The sequence below is a fragment of the Chiloscyllium plagiosum genome, unplaced genomic scaffold (assembly GCF_037043375.1).
Source record: "Chiloscyllium plagiosum isolate Xiang-an unplaced genomic scaffold, Cpla_swu_hap1 HiC_scaffold_16, whole genome shotgun sequence".
NCBI classification, from domain to species: domain Eukaryota; kingdom Metazoa; phylum Chordata; class Chondrichthyes; order Orectolobiformes; family Hemiscylliidae; genus Chiloscyllium; species Chiloscyllium plagiosum.
This window is the reverse complement of record NW_028270154.1, coordinates 46953662-46976145: the sequence shown is the minus strand read 5'-3', so window position 1 is coordinate 46976145 and position 22484 is coordinate 46953662. Positions and strand designations below refer to the sequence as shown.

At 39.8% G+C, this 22484-nt stretch overlaps 1 protein-coding gene across 4 annotated transcripts in view; it reads right to left on the bottom strand.

The window, feature by feature from the left end:
* The window catches only part of LOC122556672 (protein phosphatase 3 catalytic subunit alpha), a 426923-nt gene that overhangs the window by 275339 nt on the left and 129100 nt on the right, over window positions 1–22484 (bottom strand). For 3 of the 4 annotated variants that reach the window (XM_043703683.2, XM_043703682.2, XM_087995358.1), the window contains exon 2: window positions 2647–2781. The exons of the other annotated variant lie outside the window; for it this stretch is intronic. In XM_043703683.2, coding sequence (XP_043559618.1) covers window positions 2647–2781 — 135 coding nt within the window. The remainder of the gene's footprint in view (window positions 1–2646; window positions 2782–22484) is intronic. 4 annotated transcript variants of the gene reach the window in all.

Genomic DNA, 22484 nt, shown 5'->3' with positions numbered 1-22484 from the left:
CATGAATGGTGTTGAACATTGTGCGATCATCAGCAAACATCACCACTTCTGATCTTTTGATGGAGGGAACGTCATTGATGAAGGAATGTTACATCAGGTGGTGAGGCCTGGGACATCCCACCTGTTGAGGATGGGCCACAACTTTGAGTTTTCTGGGAGTTGTTCAGGGAAAAGGGAACAACTTGACAGGTCACCTTGTTTGGCCTTGGGTCGGCAGAGGGGCAGCTCTATTAAGGGGCCCCTTTGTACATCAGGGATCCCCATCAAAATCTCCCCACATCCAGCCACAGACCTCTCCATCAATACTGCCACCTCTCCCTATTCTCCTGAGCCTTACCACATCTCCCCAGATTTCAAGCTTTTAAGAAGTGGAATTCTCTTGTTCTTGCACAGATGTCCTATGATAAGACTAGATTTTCTAATTATAATATCATTGGCATTTCAGTCAGAAAATGTAGGCCATCGACTCCATTTTAAAATAGCTGAGCCTGTAACTGAGAGCCAGCTGATGCCTTTGCTGAAATTATCTGATATGTAGGACGTCTGCGACAGAAGTAAACTAGAGTGCAATAATTCTCTTACACAAAACAGAAATGCTATAAGCAAGCTGACAATCCAAAAAAAACTTTACATTCAGCCTTCAGTAGAAGACAAGAGTACAAATATTAGCTCCCTTTTTATTGTAAGAATAGCATCACGTTCCTTAATTTGAATGGTCTACTGGCAGGAGTTCACCTAGCCAAACCAACTATTCCAACATACTTGAAAACGCAGATTGTAAATTCTATTTTACTGCACAAAAAGTAACAACTTTTCATGAAGGAAGTGTACAAGCAGTTCAGATTGAAATACTCACAAATTTTATTTGTGACCTCATGTGACCTCAAGTCCCTATCTTCAGGACTTGCTTAGCATACTTTTGTATTTAATGGATGTCTTCATAGCAATGTAGGCTCCAATATCGCATGAAAATGTTCAGCACAAAATGGAGCATGTCATGCCATTAGGCAAACCAGATCAAATTTTACAAATTTTACAGTCCCATTCTTTACATTTAAAATAACTTCAGGGAGCTATTGCAGCACAATTTACTCAGTGGAAAACAGTGCTATTCTCAAAGAAAGTCTTACTAAGCCACATAACAATATATTAAGGCAGATAACCAGAAACTTGCTCAAAGAGATAAGTTTTAAGGGGTACCTCGAAGTGGCGAATCAATGGTTGAAAGGCTGAGGTTTAGAAATATGATTTCCGAGATTAGTGCTTGCACAGAAGACATTAAGTCAAAGTCGGACAATTAAAACTGGGGACATTGTCAAGGTGAGAACTAGTGACTGAACATAACTTTAACACTGAAGCATTGTTTAACTATGAATTGGTGTAAGCTAGTGAGCATATGGTGAACAGAGTTTTGTGTGAGATAGAACATATAAATTTTAAATGGCTTCTACAAAGGGTAGAGTGTGATATGTCTCAAATCTCAATGGAGTATGACGACATATAAGGATAACTAAACATTCTTGATGGCATCACAAACATTAAAAATAACTATGTGAAAATCATCAATTCTGTTTAGTTTAAAAGGATTTCAATTCTGACAATCTCTATGGAATAATTCCAAATAAGTTTAAATGCAAATAAACGAACTGCTTTATTGGATATCTTTCATTACCAGGGTAATTAACCTACAAATCTTTCACTCTACAGTTCAAAACAGAATGTGAATTTCACTTGTTTCAACCAAGCAAACTAGACTCTGTTTTGTTACAGCTTGCTCCATGCAATAACGTGACACTGAAAATCATGCAATATTGTAAAACTAAGAATCAGCATGGCATAACTGGTAGCAGTCTCACCTCTAAGTCAGAAGACCATGCACTTATTCGTAAACTCGGCTGATCTTTTCCCCCATAGAGTTTCAAAGGACTGCTTCATTATCAGAGTTCTTTTGTTTGAGATAAGACATTAAAGTGATATCTGCCTGTTAAGGTGAATGTTACATCCTGTAACACTATCTCAGGCAGTTAAGGGAATTTCCTTGGTAACATAGGCAACTGTTATCTCCACATTCAGCATCACCCAAGTCACTTTATTGCTGATTGTGGAAACTTGCTATGTGCAAATTGAATGCTTGAGGAAATGGTAAGGCATCACAAACATTTCGATTTTGTCTTTCATTGTTTACTGATATCCATTGTAGCCACTATTAACAAATATTAAAAAGTGAGTAACTGGGGGAAGAAAAATGTGGAGCAAAGAAATGTGGATGTTTGTATTTTAAAATTAAGGCAGTTCATAGTTTTTGATTTTAAAACAATTTCATTTTTACAATTACTTTTAGTAAAAGATATTTTTCTAAATAGTATTATTTTATAGCAAGTTTTAATATTTCAAGGGAAGATTTCCGCTTTGTGAAATGTGATACAAGGGAAACATTTGAAGTGGTGCCACATGTTCAAACGGGGCACGGAAAACATTTCATGATATATGTAAGGCATGCAGGTCATTCCCAAATAATTTTTTTCTGCATTCTAGTCACTAACCCATAACATTCCATGTATGCCATGTTTGTTATAAATGCCAGTAATTTTTGCATCTTCAAGTGACGAGAATGAAGAAAAACTCAGGAATTAACCATTCACTTACTTTTACGTTGGAAGGAAGAATCCTTTGTGACTTCATGCTGAGCTGTTGGATTCGTGCTATAAGCGGAAGTCTGGCTCAGGATGGTGCTGCCGTCCGTAGAATAGGGATCTCTGTTCTCAGTTTGAGCTGTATACACTAAAACAGAAATTTGTGTGATGTATGTGTGCATATGAAAATAATTTATTTGGAATTGTTTAAGTTATCAAATGGTAGCTAAAATTGCGACTATATCTACTGCTACATCAAAAGGCAAATGTTGCTTCATCTTTGGTGATTGTGACTTGGATTTGAAAACTAAAGGATTTGATACAACATATTTCATAAAATAAATATCTTTCTTAAAGAAAATTACACTCCATGCAAATTATGATTGTTCTTTTTAAAATGAAGGTCTACATTTGATTTCAATAGCCTTTTCCAAATGTCTCAGAAATGATTTTACATAAATAAATGAAAAAAATGTTTGTACTCTAGAAATCCAGTTTGTCAACTTAATAGCACAATATTTTGTATTTTTTAAATTGTTTCTCATGGAATTTGGGGCGTTGCTTGCTAGGCTAGCATTTATTGCTTATCCCTAACTGCCATTGAGAAAGTAACGGTGAGCTGCTGTCTTGAATCACTCCTGGCCATCTGTCATTGCTACACCCACACTTCTAATAGGAAGGAAGTTAGACAGTGATGATAACAGTTGAAAGAAGGGTGTGGTTCCTGGTCTGAACGGTCTGTGGCTTGCAATGGAACTTGCAAGAGGTGGTGTTCCCATGCATCTGCTGCCCTTATAAACACTTGCACCTGGAAGGACAACTTTGAAAGGTACTATCAAGGGAGCTTTAGGACCCGCTGCAATGCATTTTGTACATGGTACATATTGCTGCCTCTATGCATCAGTGGTAAATGTGATACCAATCAAGCAAGCTTTGTTCTGGATACAATCAAGGTTCTTAGATGCAATTGGAGTTGCACTCAACCAGGCAAGTGCAGAGTATTCCACCACACTCTTAACCTGCATCTTGTAGATGGAGGACAGGGTTTGAGGCATTAAGAAGTGAGTTATGTTGCACAGAATTTGAAACATCTGATGTAATGGTGTAGCCACATGCTTGGTAATTGCGTGGTACAAATGTTCACTTGCCACTTGACAGCCCAAGCCTGGATATTGTCCAGGTCTTGCTGCACATGGACACTGAATCCTTCAATATCTGTTAAGCATTAAATGGCGTTGAACATTCTGCAATCATCAGTGAACATCCCACATCTGAGCTTGTGATGATGGAAGATCATTGATAAAGCAGCTGAAAATGGTTGAGACTAAGACATGACCCTGAGGAACTCCTAATGTGATGTCCTATGGCTCATATGATTTAACTCCAACTATTTCAATCATCTTTCAGTTTTTGGGAGCTCTGTGAAGCCAGTCTTAGTCAAATGCTGCCTTAATATCCAGGGTGGTCATTCTAATGTTATTTCTTCAGTCAAGCTCTTTTGTCCATGTTTGGACCAAGATTGCAATAAGGTCAGAACCTAAATGCCACTTGTGGAACTGAAATAGAGCATTAATGAGAAGATTATTGATATGTAAGTGTAGTTTTATAACACTATTGATGACTTCATCAATCATTTTGCTGTAATTTAGAGTATGGTTGTAACTGGCCAGTTTGGACTTGTCCTGCTTTTTGAGACAGGACATTCCTGGGCAATTTTCCATTTGGGAAAAAGTGAGGACTGCAGATGCTGGAGATCAGAGCTTAACAATGTGTTGCTGGAAAAGTGCAGCAGGTCAGGCAGCATCAAAGGAGCAGGAGAATCGATGTTTCGGGCATAAGCCCTTCTTCAGTAAATCTTCAGGATTTCCTGAAGAAGGGCTTATGCCCGAAACGTCGATTCTCCTGTTCCTTTGATGCTGCCTGACCTGCTGCGCTTTTCCAGCAACACAGTTTTTAGCAATTTTCCATTTGGCTAGGTAAATTCCAGTGTTGAACCTGTACTGAAATAACTTGGCCAAGTGCACAAGCTAGCTCTCTGGCACGCCTTCAGTGCTGTCACTGGAACTTATGAAGGTACAATGCCTTTGCAGCATCCAGTGCCTTTAGGCATGTCTATCAGAGTGAATCAAATCGTCTGAAGAATAGCATCAGTGATGGTGGAGACCTCTGGAAGTGGTTAAGATGGATCTGCCAAACAGCACCTCCAGTTGAAGATGGTTGAAAATGTGGTATAAGGCTTTGGCCTTGTCTTTTGCACTAATGTGCTGGGTTACTCCATTACTGAAGATGGGAAAATTTATGAAGATGTCACCTCCTGTTAGTTGTTTAATTGTATTCAGCACCATTCACAGCTGGATATGGCAGTATTTACATCTGAATCATTAGTTGATGAATTGCTTTGTTCTATGACTTGCTTATTCAGCTGCTTGGCATGCAAACAGACCTGTTTTGCAGCTTCACTAGGTCAATACCTTATTTATAGGTATGGTTAGTGCTGCTCGTCACATGCCTGCCTGCACTCTTCATTGAACAGGGCTGTTACCCCAACTCAATAGTATCTATCGAGCAGGGGATATGCCAGATCATAAGTTTGCAGACTGCGGTTGAATACAATTCTGCTACTTATTGATGGACCACAATACCTCATGGCTGCCCAATTCGGAGTTTCAAGATCTGCCCTAAATCTATCTGATTTAGCATGGTGGTAGTGAAACACAATGGGGTGATATGTGAAGATGGAATTTCAGGATGTTGACTTCATGAGGACTGTGAAGTGGTCATTCCTCCTGATGCTGGCATGGATAAATGCATCTGTTACAAGTAGATTGGTGAGGACAAGGTCAGGTTTTCCCCTCTGATTAGTTCCCTCATCATATGCCACAGATGCAATCTAACAGCTTTTCACTTCAGAATTTAGGGAAGTTCATCATTAGTGGTACTCGGTGACAAATGGAGTCCATCAATCAGTCTAAGTTATGAGCCTTTGCCACCCTTAAGATCTCCTCCAAGTGTCTTGGCGAGGGATTGAGGATGCAATAGATGATCATCAACAAGTTTCCTTTGCCATGTTTGACTGATGATACGGAATCCAGATTTATTATTAAGGCTCCCAAGACAACTTGCCACCATTACATGCCCCTGAGCCTCAAGCTCTGTTCGGTCTATTTTACCTTTGAGACAGGACATACTGATGTTGTGGTGATATCTGGGTCACTACCTTTAAGGTATGATTCATTGAGTATGCCTGTGTCAGGATGTTGATTAACATAGCTCTCCTAAATTTTGGACATGTCCCCAAAGGAGGGTTTTGCAGGGTCAATAGGACAGTGTTAACCATTGTTCCAGTATATAAGTCGATAGCAGATGGCCCATCCAGTTTTATTCTTTGTAACTTTGCAGCAGTTTGATACAACTGAGGGGCTTGCTAGGTCATTTCCAATACATTGCTATGGGCCTGGAATCACATACAGACCAGATCAGATAAGGATAACTAAAAGCAGACTTGTCAACTAAATAGTTCTTTTTGATCAACAGTTTCACAATCCTGGTATTATCATAATCATTACTAAGGGTAGTTTTTAATTCCAGATTTATTAATTTTAAATTCCGCCATCTACCATGGTGGGATTTGAACTCATGGCTCAAAGCATTAGCCTGAGCAGTGAGATTAGCAGGTCAGATTACTGCTCCACCATCTCTCCTTGAAACGATTAAGATTTATTTTTTGTTAGGTTAATCTGAAACTTGAACTGACACTTCTGGCATTGCAAATCTTTTGACATTGCATTAGAATTTTTAATTATGCCACAATATTTTTTGAATTTTAGTGTATTCCTGTTTTTATAACTGGCTGGTCTGCTTACTCAGTTTAAGAGTACAAGTTTATTCTGATATAACACAATAGTTCCTTCCCATGCGATCCCTTGTTATAAGAAAATCATGTAATAGCAGCACCCATTTAAACCAATGGGATTGGAATCACATTATAGCCAATACAAAGTTTGCATTCTACAAACGATGCATTCTACAAACATTATAGTCAATTCTCATGGAAGAAATGTGCCTTATTGCAGAACTAACTGTACAATATTAAGACTGTAATAAAATAGCTTACACTACAATGTTTACATCGATCAAACACAACAATTAATCTACAATGTAATGATGAGAATGGGTGCATAAAGCAAAACTGCTTACGTAACAAGATATGTAAAAGATTAGATGCAAATAACTGAGAAATACATAAATGAGCAATAGTCCAGTAGCAATGAGCAGAGATGTTTTATGATAAAACAATTTTTCTTCTTTTTATGCCTATCTGGAGGAAGTAATTGGCAAAAAGATAGTTTTCAAAAATAATGTGATTTTTGTTGCAGAAACTTTCACATGGGCTACATTTAAAGCGTTTGTAAGTTTTGTTTTAGATTCATACATCTTTTTGTGTTTTACTAATACAATCTCTTTTATTCCAACAATTATCAATGAAAACTTCTGTAATCAAAGCATCTGGTGTGAAAAGATTGTCATTTCATGGAGTTCCATTATGAATTTTGGTCAAATGTATGAAAATACCATACAAGTAACATTACTACTATATTTGTGCATATGTCAAGACCTCGGATTACAAGGATGAAAACCCCTTTCAAAGAGCAATCATCTTGGGATAGCTGCTCCACTCTTCCATTTTTAAGCAACAACCAAGTTCCATATTTTTAATCTGAATTGCAATGCTGGCCTCTTCAAAAATATGGAGTGCAGTGTAAATAGGTCTCCATCTTCATAGTGCTGGGTTATCACTGGAAGCCATTCTACAGGATTTATGGATTCTGTATGAACAGGTCTCGCAATTGTGTATCTTCTTAATCATATTGAAATATTGTGAAATGATTACTATATCTCAGAACTTCAAGTCATTCAATATCTTTGAACTAGAAGAGTTACACTCCTGTGAGAGCAATGAGGTTTCAGATAATTGTATTTCCAGTGACTTGATTGGAAGGATCACAAGATTTCATCATTGTATACTTTTGGTATAACAAATAAACTAAATGCAACATTGTCTAAATGCTAATCAGTTGGCAACTTACACAATAGGATAAGAAACTCACCATTTTTTAACATGGCTAAATATTTCAAGCTATGGTTATAAATTACCATGAAGTAGATACCTCATTCTCCAGGAACCAGTCCAAAGTTCTTAGCTCCCAATGGTTTCCTTCCTTCTTCCTTTCCAGCTGAGTAACCTTTAACTCTGGAACTGATTTTCACTGAGAAGATTAACTGGAGATTCTTCCCTTTAGTCCAAGCTAAGCAAATCTTCCAACCTCCTTTACATCTTCCTGAATTTAGTCTCCTTGATGTGAGCATGAAGCTTGCACCTCCATTTTGCATGGTGACCAAGAAAGTCATCGTTTTCCCTACTTTGGAGCAGAACTCATTGCTTCTATTTGCCTCCTCTCTCTCTCTGAGATACTTGCAGAGTGACTAGTGTCTGTGGGCTTCAGCAACAAAGCTTAAAGAAGAACTGCAATACAATATCATAAAAACTTTCTCCTGACTTTTCCTTTGCAAAAATCACCTCCATAACGATATTAAACACGTGCCTCGTATCCAAAGACAAATGCTATTTTCCAACTCCATTCTATTTTGAAATAAAACCGAGTTTGAAATATAATCACTTACAAAGCCTACTTTCCTAACACGTCTCTGAGAAACCTGGAAAACATATGACCCAAATACAATGCGAGCAGCGGCCCTTGCCATTGTCTAACTGAACATCTGGCACTTTCTTCCATTAAGACACCCAGGGCTCCTCTTCTATCTACAGCAAACAAGCCATCAGACTCGATGTCAAACAGAATATGGAGCCAGTCACATGGCATCCATGATTACCTCATTATTTTTCTTAAATTAAAATGACAGCCCCAAAGCATAACAATCTTCCATACACTGTTTTCATAACAGGAGCCAGATGCCATTTTCACAAAGTTAACAGCATAGCAACTTGTCTCAGAGAGCAACTTCCAGACTAACCTTAACTGAGAATTGACATGACCTGTACCTTTATAAAAAATATGGAGGAGCGAAATTTTGTTTTGGAAAAACAGCAAGTTAAAATTACCATAGAAACTCTCATCATGAATTACATTTAACTGAACTCAAACTCAGAATTTCACATGTTCCTATGATGCAAATGTAGGTAAATCAGAGATATATCTAAAAGTTAAGGAAAGGAGCTAGGCTGTCCATAAGTGAGAAGAAGAGTGGCAGATAAAAAATAATATAAAATATGATAAACATTTTAAAAGTTTAGTGGCATATTCTCTACACATAGCATAGAAACGGTCAAAGATAGGTTGAGAGAAATCTGAAGCTATTTCTAGATTTGGTACATGAATGTCAAGTCACTATGGAACTATATTGTAAGGTTGAATAAAAGAGCAATATGCCAATCTAAAAAACCAACAAAACATCACAACTTCAAAGATGATTAGAGAGCTGCCAAGAATGATACCATCTTTCAACCAATGTGAGAGAAAACATGATAATAATTAAGAATTGTGGTGGAAGAAATCTAAACCAAAAACAAAAAGTGTTGAAGTAACTCAACAGGTCTGGCAGTAACTGTAGGGAGAAAAACAAAGTTAACATTTTGAGTCCAGTGACTCTTCATGAGGACTGAAAATAGTTGGGATAGGGTGGTATTTATGTTAATGACAGGATGAATAAAGCTTAGAATTTAATAGAGTATCATCAGCAATGCCTTTGTTTGCTTATCTCCTTTTCTCTCTCTCTGGACACTATCTCATGTATGTGATTTGGTTCCTCACTGTCCCCAAGCCAGTCACCAATATAAATACCACCCTTATGCAAGCTATTTTCAGTTGTGTCAAAGGGTCACTGGACTTGGAACAATCAATTTGCTTTTCCCTCCACAGATGCTTCAGACACAAGGACAGGACAGAGGCTATGAACAGGAAAAGATTTGATAGATAAAAGTTAACTATTTCCTCCGATTGGGGATTCCAGAAAAAGGGGCATAGGCTACTGCGAATTAGGACCAGGCCATTCAGGAGAAATGTTAGGATGCACTTCTACACAAAAAGAGTGGTAGATGTTTGCAACTCTGTTCCACAAAGTGCAGTGGATGCTGAATCCGTTGTTAATTTTATTTCAGCGATAGATTTGATTTTGTTAAGCAAAGTATTAGAGGATATGGGCCAAGACAAATGCATGAAGTTAGGCCATAGATCAGTCATGATCTCACTGAATGGTGGACAAAGTCTGAAGTCACATGACACCAGGTTATAGTCCAATGGGTCTATTTGAAATCACAAGCTTTCAGAGTGTGCTCCTTCATCAGGTGAAGTGGAAGGAAATGCACAGGCACAGAATTTATAAGCAGAGAGATAATTGACTGATGATTGCAGGTAATTAGTAGTGCCAAAAGATAGTATAAATGCTGTGAGTGCAGTGTTGATAGGCTGAATAACAAATCTTTGCAGGTGATCAAAAGTGTCAAATGGTGTGAGTAAAGTGTCAACAGCTGGATAGTAAGTGAAGGGATGACTTATGATCTGATTAATTAAGGCAAAGAGATAATTACAAAAAAATCAAAAATAAGATGATGCTACAGACAAACCAAATGGCTGGAATAAGGGTAGGTATAAGGGTCGCATGACAACAGTCTAACCAAAGTAGCAAATAATCTGAAACTGTTAAAAACTTGTAAAAGGTAGAGAGATAATAACCAGCTATCAAGGTGATGGTGTTAAAACAGAGCAGTAAGGAAGACCTTATGAACACAGAACAGTACGGTGGAGTTACATGTAACTCGACATGAACTCAAAATCATGGTTGAGGCTGTCTTTATGGGTATGGAACTTGGTTATCAGTTTCTGCTTGGCGATTTTGTGTTGTTGCATATGTCAAAAGCCACCTTGGAGGATGCTTACCCGAAGATCAGAGACTGAATATCCCTGACTGCGATGAATGAACACAGCAACAATCACCAGGCAGGAGTGTTCCCAGGGCACTGAAGTTGGGGAACACTTCAGCAGTCAAGGACATTCAGTTTTCTATCTTTAGGTAAGTGACTTAAAGTTTTCCTTACTGTTCTGTTTTGACACCATCACCCTGATAACTTGTTATTATCTTGCTACCTTTATTAGTTTGTACAGTTTTGGATTACTTGTTACTTTGGTTAGACCCTTGTCATGCAACTCTGATACCTATCATGTTATTACAGCCATTTGGTTTGTCTCTGGCACTACCTTATTTTTGATTTTTTGTAATTATCTCTCTGCCTTAATTATTCAGATCATAGGTTATCCCTTCACTTACTATTCAGCTGTTGACACTTTTACTGACTAACACTTTTGGTCACCTGCAAAGATGTGTTATTCAGCCTGTTGATACTCCACTGATACCATTTGTACTATGTTTTGTCATTCTTAATTACCTGGAATTATCTTGCAATTATCTCTCCACCTATAAATTCTGTGCCTGTGCACTTCCCTCCACTTCACCTGCCAAAGGAGCAGTGCTCCGAAAGCTTGGTGTTTTCAAATAAATCAATTAGACCATAACCTGGTGTAGTGTGACTTCCGGCTTTGCCCTCCCTTGATGCAGGGCTTATGCCTGAAATATCAATTCTTCTGCTCCTTGGATGCTGCCTGACCCACTGAGTTTTTCCAGCAGCATATTTTCAACTTTGCCCACCCCACTCCAACACCGGCTCCTCCATAGCATTACTGAATGTTGGAACAGGATTGAGGGGCTGAATGGGCTATTCCTGTTCCTTTCTCCTTGTGAATTCTATGGTAACAAACCTATCTCCTGTTTCCCCAAAACCTTTCCACTATCAAGGAGGCACAAATCAGGAGAGTGATGGAAATCTCTCTGATGAAATTCCCTACAGTGTGGAAACAGGCCCTTCGGCCCAACAAGTCCACATGGACCCTCCGAAGAGTAACCCACCCAAATCCATTTTCCCTCTGACTAATGCACCTAACACTATGGGCTATTTAGCATAGCCAATTCACATGACCTGCACATCTTTGGACTGTGGGAGGAAACTGGAGCACCCGGAGGAAACACATACAGACACAGGGAGAACATGCAAATTCCACACAGACAGTTACCCAAAGCTGGAATCGAACCCAGATCCCTGGTGCTGTGAGGTAACAGTGCTAACCACTGAGCCACCGTGCTGCACCAATATTAACAATTGATTGTGAAGGCTATTTGCAGGTAAAGGAACCTGGACATGCTTTTATATTCATGCTGGGCTGCAGGGAGCCTGGCCTTTGTGTATAAGCCACCCCTTCACGTGATTTGATGAAACCTGAAGGGTGAAGGCCAATCTTTAAGGTACAAGAATATTGGTGCATTAAAATGAAAGTAAAATTCAGAGGATGCTGGAAATCGGAAATAAAATTAGAAAGGTCCTTAGGTTAAAACACACACTGTTTCTCCACAGTTGCTGCCTGATCTGAGTATTTCCAGTATTACCTATTTCAAATAGGTGATATATTTTTGGAGGCTGCGGGGTTTGAAAGAAACATGTTCTCTCAGAAAAGTTTCCATTTCAATCTCATGAAAATACTTGGTGATTTTAACCATATTTGCATTTTGCAATTGATAGTCATTTAAACATGAAAAAGAACAAACAAAGAAATCTAGAATGTTAATTCACTACACTTTAATTCACAAAAGCTATCTCAACAAGCATACATCCCGATGCAATCCCCTGACCCAAGTTCACAAGAACCCTGTTACACCTCCAGGCAGCTAACTGATATTCAAACACATAGCTGCATATAAATCCTCATTATCGAACAAAAACACTGTTGTTTCTCATTCTATCCCCCGTCAATATAATCAAAGCCAGTAAACAACTATTCCCACAGCAGTCAAATCCATTTAAACTTCTGATTGCTAATATTAGTTAGCGGGTTTTGAGAAGATTTGTAGCTCAGGTTGGGGTTTTGGATGCAGGTTTGCTCACTGAGCTGGAAGGTTCGTTTTCAAACATTTCATCACCATACGAGGTAACATCATCAGTGAGCCTCCGGATGAAGCACTGATGGCATGGCCCGCTTTCTATTTATGTGTTTAGGTGAAAAGCTGACCATGCTTCATCAGTGCTTCATCCAGAGGCTCACTGATGATGTTACCCAGTATAATAATGCAACGTCTGATAACAAACCTTCCAGCTCAGCGAACAAACCTACATGTCCTCCCTTACTTAGAAGGACATTACAGTGCAGTACAGGACCTTCGGCCCTCGATGTTGCACTGACCTGTGAAAGCAATCTGAAGCCCATCTAATCTACACTATTCCATTTTCATCCATATGTTTATCCAATGACCACTTCAATGCCCTAACGTTGCCGAGTCTATTATTGTTGCAGGAAGGGTGTTCCATACTCCTACTACTCTGAATAAAGAACCTACCTCTGACATCCGTCCTATACTGTCACCCCTCAATTTAAAGCTATGTCCCCTCAAGCTAGCCATCACCATCCAAGGAAAAAGGTTCTCACTGTCCACCCTATTTAATCCTCTGATTATCTTGTATGTCTCAATTAAGTCACCTCTCAACCTTCTCTCTAATGAAAACAGCCTCAAATCCTTCAGCCTTTCCTCATAAGGCTTTCCCTCCATACGAGGCAACATCCTGGTAAATCTCCTCTGAACCTTTTCCAAAGCTTCCACATCCTTCCTATAATGCAGTGAACAGAACTGTACACAATACTCCAAGTGCGGCTGCACCAGAGTTTTGTACAGCTGCAACATGATCTCAGAGTTGTGAAACTCAATCCCTCTACCAATAAAAGCCAACACACCATATGTCTTCCTAATAACCCTATCAACCAGGGTAAAGTGAGGACTGCAGATGCTGGAGATCAGAGCTGAAAATGTGTTGATGGAAAAGTGCAGCAGGTCAGGCAGCATCCAAGGAGCAGGAGAATCGATGTTTCGGGCATGAGCCTGAAGATTCCTGAAGAAGGGGTCATGCCCGAAACGTCGATTTTCCTGCTCCTTGGATGCTGCCTGACCTGCTGCACTTTTCCAGCAACACATTTTCATCTATCAACCAGGGTGGCAACTTTCATGGATCTATGTACATGGACACCAAGATCTCTTTAATCACCTACAATACCAAGAATCTTACCATTAGCCCAGTACTCGTTATTCCTGTTGCTCCTTCCAAAGTGAGTCATCTCACACTTTCCACATTAAAATCCATTTTCCACCCCTCAGCCAACTCTGCAGCTTATCTATGTCCCTCTGTAACATGCAACATCCTTCGGCACTATCCACAACTCCATCGACCTTAGTGTTATCTGCAAATTTACCAATCCATCCTTCTACACCCTCATCCAGGTCATTTCTAAAAATGACAAACAGCAGTGGCCCCAAAACAGATCCTTGCAGTTCACCACGAGGAACTGAACTCCAGAATGAACATTTCCCAACAACCACCACCCTCAAGTCTTCTTTCAGCCATCCAAATTTTGACCCCAACCGCTAAGTCACCCTCAATCCCATGCCTCCGTATTTTCTGCAATAGCCTACCATGGGAAACCGTATCAAACACCTTACTGAAATCCATATAAACCACATCAACTACTTTACCCTCACCCACCTGTTTGGTCATCTTCTCTCAAAGAACTCAATAACGATTGTGAGTCATGACCCACCCTTCACAAAATCATGTTGACTATCTCTAATCAACTTATTCCTTGCTGGATGATTATAAATCCTATTTCTTATAACCTTTTCCAATACTTCAGCCACAACTGAAGTAAGGCTTATTGGTCGATAATTACCAGGGTTATCGCTGCTCTCTTTCTTGAACAAGGGAACATTTAGTATCCTCCAGTTTTCTAGCACTATTACTATAGACAATGATGACATAACGATCAAAGCCAAAAGCTCTGAAATCTCCTCCCTGCCTTCCCAAAGAATCCTAGGATAAATCCCATCCAGCCCAGGGGAGCTATCTATTTTCACACTTTCCAGAATTGCTAACACCTCCTCCTTGTAAACCTCAATCCAGTCTAGTCTAGTAGCTTGTATCTCAATATTCTCCTCAACAACAGTGTCTTTTTCTAGTGTGAATACTGCTGAAAAATACTCAATTTGCGCTTCTCCTATCTCCTCAGACTCCAAACACAACTTCCCACTCCTGTCCTTGATTGGCCCTAATCTTACTCTTGTCATTCTTTTATTCCTGATCGACTGACAGAAAGCTTTAGGGTTTTCCTTGATCCTATCTGCCAATGACTTCTCATGTCCTCTCTTGGTTCTTCTTAGCTCTCTCTTTAGGTCCTTCCTGGCTAATTTGTAACTCTCAAGTGTCCTAACTGAGCCTTCATGTCTCATCCGAACATAAGCCTTCTTCTTCCTCTTGACAAGAGATTCAACTTCTTTAGTAAACCACAGTTCCCTCACTCGACCACTTCCTCCCAGTCTGATAGGTATATACTTACCAAGGACATGCAGTAGCTGTTCCTTGAATAAGCTCCACATTTCTATTGTGCTCATCCCCTGCAGTTTTCTTCCACATCCTATGCATCCTAAACCTTGCCTTACTGCATCATAATTGCCTTTCTATCAGCTATAACTCTTACCCCGCAGAATATACCTATCCCTTTTCATCGCTGAAGTAAACATAACCGAATTGTGATCTCTATCACCAAAGTGCAAACCTACCTCGAAATCTAAGAGCTCACCGGGTTCATTACCCAGTATCGAATCCAATGTGGTGTCGACCCTTGTTGACCTGTCTACATACTGTCAGGAAATCCTCCTGTACACATTGGACAAAAACTGACCCATCTAAATTACTCGAACTATAATATTTCTAGTCAATGTTTGGAAAGTTAAAGACCCCATAACAACTATCCTGTTGGTCTCGCTCCTGTCCAGAATCATCTTTGCTATCCTCCTAGGATATTGGTACTCCTCTGGTTCAGGTGTAGACCATCCTGTTTGTAGAGGTCCCACTTACCCCAGAATGAGCCCCAATTATCAAGGTATCCGAAACCCTCCCTTCTTGCAGTCCTACTCCCAATTTATGATGGCATTTCTATCCTAACCATTTCCCTTCTCCCAGTTAATGCTTATATATACTTATCTCCTGAATGTCACTCCTTGCTTCACCTTTTCCCATCTTCAATAATTTTTTTCCCTCATTGTTATTTCCATCTCTCTTTTAGCTCCTCCATCTTCCATACAATGTTATCTAGTTACCATCCTCCCATTGCTATGTGTACTTCTCCAAAACCTGTTGCTTAGGGACTGAAGGAGAGTTCCTCAGTGCTGTTTCTGCACAACTTATCAATGTATAATTTAGACAGGAGTTCATGACTCTCCTCTATGTCGAGATGAAAGGACCTCAGTCCAAATTTAAGTATGAACAGGAAAGACTGAGTTGGGTAGGGAGCTGAGATGCAACTAGAATCAGGGAATAGGAAAAATGAAACCAGCAATGAGAAAAAGATGTGGACCCAGTTAATACTGATTTTTGTCAGCAAATACAGAGACCAAAAAAAGACCATTATTTAATACCTCATCCAGCTATGTTGCCTCCTGCAGAACTGCATTGAAGAGACATCCTAGGTTTAATAGTTCCATCACAAGCTTCACATAAAAAGAATGAAACTTCAGCAGTTTGTGAGTAGCACTTCATTTATGGCTGAATCTACAGGATCAAGAACAACAACTTGAATTTGTATGATGCTTTTCATGTAATGAAATGTCAAAAGGAACTTCAATGACAACCACCATAAAGCAAAATATTACACCAAACCATATTAGCTGGTTTAGGGAAAATTAACAAAGGTTTAGTGAAAGAGATAGGCTTTTGAATTGATTTGGAGTAGGAATAAATGATGGAGATGCAGAAAAGTTCCAAAAGGAAATTCTAGCTCAAGACACAGAAACTAATGATGAATCATTAAAATTAGGGATACTTAAGTAATCAGAATTAGCTTGCAATAGATTGCAAAATATTTTGGATGTTTGTCGGCCTGAGATGATTACAGAAATAGAGAGAGCTGTAGAGGAATTTGACAACAGGGACGACAATTTTAACACAAAAGCATTGTAGGAGAGCCTGTTTAGATCAGCAAGATCTGGGTAATGGTTGTATATGATTCAACACAAGCAATGGCAACAGTTTTGGAAAACCTCATGCTGACAACATTTTATCTTAAATGGTGAGTAATATTAAAGGAAGAATTCTAATTTATGTTTGGGAATAATTCGATTTTTATCGTATCTTATGCATTTTCTTGGGTCAAACACCTCAGCCAGCATGATATTGTTGCTTTTTGTCCTGTGTGTTAGCTCATGTAACATATACCATGAAGAACAGAGTCTTGTTGAGACGGATGTTTTGACGTTTATTAAAACTAACAGTTTGCAGACTTACCATAGTCCAGCTTCTGTGCTTACTGATGTTACTGTACATTGCATACACATAACTGACTGACTGAACACACTACAGTGACTCCTTTGTACTAACAGTCTGAATGAAGGCAAAGTGGGGATCTTGAAATGTCACCTGTTATGATGTCATGTAACTCTCTTAAAGGTACACTGCCTGTCTGATCTGAAATCGATACAATTACACAACACCTTCCAGTCACAAATACGGATGTGCTTTAGAGTTGCTGATAAATTGCAAGTAGATTTGAAAAAAAAACATCATTTTGAATTAATACTGTGGGAATAAGCTACCAAAGACAGGTTAGGGTAGATCTTCAAATGCAGTTTACACTTGATGTGAAATGCAAAATGAACTCTTTGGAACCTTTTTTTGGTATGGCAAGCTCATTAGAGTTTCTATGACTTATGAACAGACCTCTCATATATTAGAGTTGATCTTTCTATGTACCTTTTCTGCAGCTGCAATACTATTATGCATTCTGTTCTATTACCCTGATAAACTTATATAAGATATGATTTGTCTGGTTTGTGTGCAAAACAATACTTTTCATTGAATCAAATCAAATTATGCAAAAAGGAACAGATTATTGAAAGCAAATACAGGTATATGTCCTTTATAGGTTACAGTAGGAGAAATTATGGGCAATACAGAAGTGGGCAAGATAGTAAGCATTTTACACTGGGTTTTGAGTTTCTGTCTGAGCCAGGTATGGGAGTGAGCAGACACTGAAAATAGCGCCACTACACTGCACTCCAGATCCCCAGCTCCACTCTACCTCTATATGTCTGAGGCAGGATGGGGTGACCTGCTGTGCTTTTCCCAGCGCCACACTTCATCGACTCTGACTCTCCAGCATCTGCAGTCCTCACTATCTCCTAGATGAGCAATAGAGTTACCCACCCACAATTAACAGGTAACTGGCTAAACTAAATAAAAGACCAATTCAACCAAAGATCTAATGAAAGTGAGAAATTGAAAGTAATTAACAAAAATAGAGAAGTCCTGGAGAAATAAGTTGAGCCAAAAATCAAATATCCACTGGACCAATAGCTTGTATCCAAAGAGTTTAAAAGTAGTGGCTGTGAGAATATTAAAGTTATTAATTTGGATCTTACAAAATGTAACTGATTCTGGGACAGTCCCAGTGGATTGGAAGACTGAGAGTGTAATGTTTCTTTTAAGAAGTGGGCAACCAGCAGCCAATTAATCTGATATCAATGTTGGGAAATGCTAGAACCCAATTTAGTAGTAGCAGCAACTGGACACTTGAGAAATCATAACACAATTAGACAAAATTAGTATGGCTTTATGAAAGAGAATGAGAGAGCCTGTCAAACAAATCTAATCAAGTTTTTGAGAACGTAACAACTAGATTAGATAAAGAAAATGAGAGATGTTGCACAGATTTTCAAAAAGCATTTGATAGGATCGCAGAGAAAAGATTTCTGCCTATGCTCCTATGGGACTGTCAGATTTCTGCATGACAAGGCACTCAGACATGGTGTATGATTCCTGTCAGTGAGCCACAGGGATTGCCTATAATGAAAGCCATGCAGCTATCAGAAACATCAGAATCAGACAGTCTCGAGCAATGTAATGGCTCCCTAGACCATTTAAAAAGAGCTTTTCACTACAATCCTGAATCCAAATCTGTGGCCAAATAGCATATACGGTGTGATTTAATAACAATAATGAATCAACCTTCACCATTATTACCTGTGCGGCAAATAGATCAGGAGCAGCAATAACCACATAGATCTTACCTCATTTCACAACAAATATTAACAACAGGACCAAATATAGAAAAAAAAACAATTCCCCACCTGCCTATAACAATTAGGGGAACAATTAAGATGCATCCTTGTGTGCATATTTCTATCTCCTGGTGTCCCTACAAAGTATATGTCCAATGGCTGCAGAAATGGAAGTGAAAAACTGCTGAGCTTCTACCTAAGGCACTTCAATTCATCATGAGCTGCCCTGGGCATTGGGGAGTAGTCGTTAGTCTGCAGCATCTCAGAGAACTGGGGGAGCCAGTTTTGTGTGAACAGACATACTGTTATCCTGAAGAAAAGACAGACGTGGCTCTTCCATGCAGCCAAGGCCATGCTTCTGGTTCCAGTGGAAAGCAGAGTTCAAGAGTAAAGTGAGGAAACTGATTTAAATGTATTGTGCACAAGTCTAAGTGGGAGAGAAGAAAGTGATACTTGTGGATTGGGGTTCGATATGGAAGTGTTAGTCAGTGGAGTGGTAGGAGTTTTAATTCAGGTGTAAGTCTAAGTGTCAAGGGATGTGAATAGCAACAGGAATACTCCCAATTAGAATAAATTTGTGGAGCACATGCAATGGAAGAAAGTTTGGCTGCAGTATTTGCCAGCTGAATGAAAACATTACATTGGCAGTACAAGTGAGACTGGAAACAACAGAAAAGTTGGGAATAGGAATAGATTATTGAGCTCATCTAACCTGTTCCTTATTCAAGATGGCTAGTAAGAGTGATAATGTACCTCAATTCCACCTTCCAACATTCTCCTCATATCCTAATTCCTACAATATCCAAACATCTGTCAATTAACTTTCAATTTGTCTTGAACAAAAATGTTTTCATGACTAAACGCCCTACAGCTCTCTAGATCAAAGAATTCCAAAGGTGCACCAATTCTGACAGAAAACAATTATTATTTCAATTCTACATGGCAGATTTCTTTATATGAAAATGTGACCTCTAGTTCTAGATGCCCTGGAAGGATAAACATTCACAACATTTACTCTCGTAATCTCTAAAAGAATTTTATATTTTCAATAAAACTTGTTTTTAATTTAAATCCAGAAATCAGAGGTAACATCCAGTCAATTCATGCATCTCATAAATCACTCTAGTTAAACTGCATTCCCCCCCCCCCAAGGTTAGCATAACTCTTCTTCCATGGGTAAGGAGACCAAAATTGTCCAGAATGCTCTAGGTGTGATCTCACCAAGGCCGTACAGAATTGCATCTTCACCATTAGCCTTTCTTTCAAAGGAATTAACGCATAATATAGCATGTGTTTTTTCTCATCTCTTGGTTGTATCTATATGTTAACTTTCAGCTGCTCATGTAAAAGAACACCCTGGTCTCTATGCATACCAATATTCATCCAACATTGGGAGAAAGTGAGGACTGCAGATGCTGGCGATCAGAGTGCAGTGCTGAAAAAACACAGCTAGTCAGACATTTTCAAGGAACAGGAGAATCGACATTTCGCACGTAAGCTTTTTCCTGATGAAGAGCTTATGTTCGAAACGTCGATTCTCCTGCTCCTTGAAAATGCCTAACCAGCTGTGCTTTTCCAGCACCACACTCTTCGATTCATCCAATATTGCCAATCTTGAATCTGCAATCCAATTCTAGAATGCTTCTGTACTTTGACGCTGTGCCAGCAACCACCAGTGTGATTTTGCTGCAAAGATACTTTGTCCGTGCACCCAATTCATGGACTGGACCAGGCTGCATCTCCACACATATGGTACACACACTGAGCCTACCTGGAATCTCACAGCATCCCTTCTTTGCTTAATGCCTCAGCCAGATGTACCAGACATGTAATACTGATGTCTTGCCTTGCTGTTTAGAGTATAAACAAAGTTCGGAACCTTGTCAAGTTGCTAGCAGGCATCAGTCAAGATGCTAGCCTTCGCTCTTGGGTTTCCAGGACAGCAAGTCAAGGGCAGCATCCACTTCCAGTCCAGTGCCCACTTGTGGAAGACAGAGTCAGGATCCTCTCTTTGTAAGGGGTGAGATGATGAATGATGGGCAGCCCACTACCTCTTTTAACTCTTTCTGCCCTGGTGTGGGTTCCTTTGCTCCAGGAATGAGAACGGTGTTATGTGGGATGAAAATGGGTGGCACAATTGTTACATTTGGAGTACGTGGGGAGGTGTCCCAAGCAAATGAATAGGCAGCACTATGGCCATGCTCTGTTAGAGGTGTCAGGGGTTGCGTGACAGCAACAAGGAAGATGTGACAGTGAGAGTAGTAGAGTACAAGTCTTGGTGGAAGCTAGATGCAGCAGCTGAGGTATAGTGAATGTGAAATATCAGGATGAAGGGGTGGCACTTAGCCTGGTGGATTGGGAAAGAATGTTGGCTGTAAATTCCTCCAGATGGCTGAGACTGCTCTAACCTGGGTGGCAACCCAGCCTAGTTGGCATGGTCTGATGTTGTGGTGCCCACTGCAGGTCCTGGGAAAGAGGAAAGTCCCATATCAACACCACCCAGTCCAACAAGACCTCTAGGAGCCTGCCCACAAAGCGAAGGACAAATTTCCCTGTCTCCCATGTCCAGGGCAAATGTCAGCAACAATACAGACTGACAGCACTTATCCAGGTACACCACGGGCTTTTAAAAGGTGGTGTGAGGGCAATTGTTGCCAGTCTTTTGGCAGATATCCTCTGATGGCAAGTTGTCCTGGGAATGACACATGGTAAGATAGGGAAAAAAACAAACTTGAGAGATTATGTGGGGGGTGTTATTGAACTAATGTGGTCACTGTGGTAAGGTACGGTGAGAGAGCCTGCTAGATCTCATGGCAGCAAATCCTCCAAAAACAAAATCAACTCAACTCAGACTTAGCCAAAGTCATTTAGATTCAGCCCTAAGTTTTTGGTTGTTTGTGTTTAAGAATTCTAAAATACTCAGAAAATTGGTTGGGCATGAATATCACTACTGAAAATGTGTTGCTGGAAAAGCGCAGCAGGTCAGGCAGCATCCAAGGAGCAGGAGAATCGACGTTTCGGGCATGAGCCCTTCTTCAGGACTTCTTCGGGCTCATGCCTGAAACGTCGATTCTCCTGCTCCTGGGATGCTGCCTGACCTGCTGCACTTTTCCAGCAACACATTTTCAGCTCTGATCTCCAGCATCTGCAGTCCTCACTTTCTCCATGAATATCACTAGCCAATATCAGTTTGTGTCTGAATAACATTCAGGTCTTACTCCATGTAGGCAGGGTCTGCCTAATTGTCTGAAGGATTTTAAATGAAGTGCAGTATCGCAATCATCAGCGAATAGTTCCCCTTTTGATTTTGTGAAGGTTATCACCGAGGCAACTGCAGATATTTGGGACCTGGAACGCACAAAGGAAGAGAAGAACAAAAATTGGCCATTCAGCCCAACTTGCCAACCAACCATTCTTCATCATCTCCTCCTTGCCATTTTCCCATGCTATTGCCGAATGCCTCAATTGCATAGTGTCCATAAACCTATTGACTTCAGTCTTGAACTAGTTTAATGATTGACTTTCACAGCCCTCACTATTCTCTGAGTGAAAAAATTCTTCCCTCATCTCAGTCTTAAATAGCCTGGTCTTTATCTTGAGACCATCTCCACACGTTCTTGCACATGGGACTGG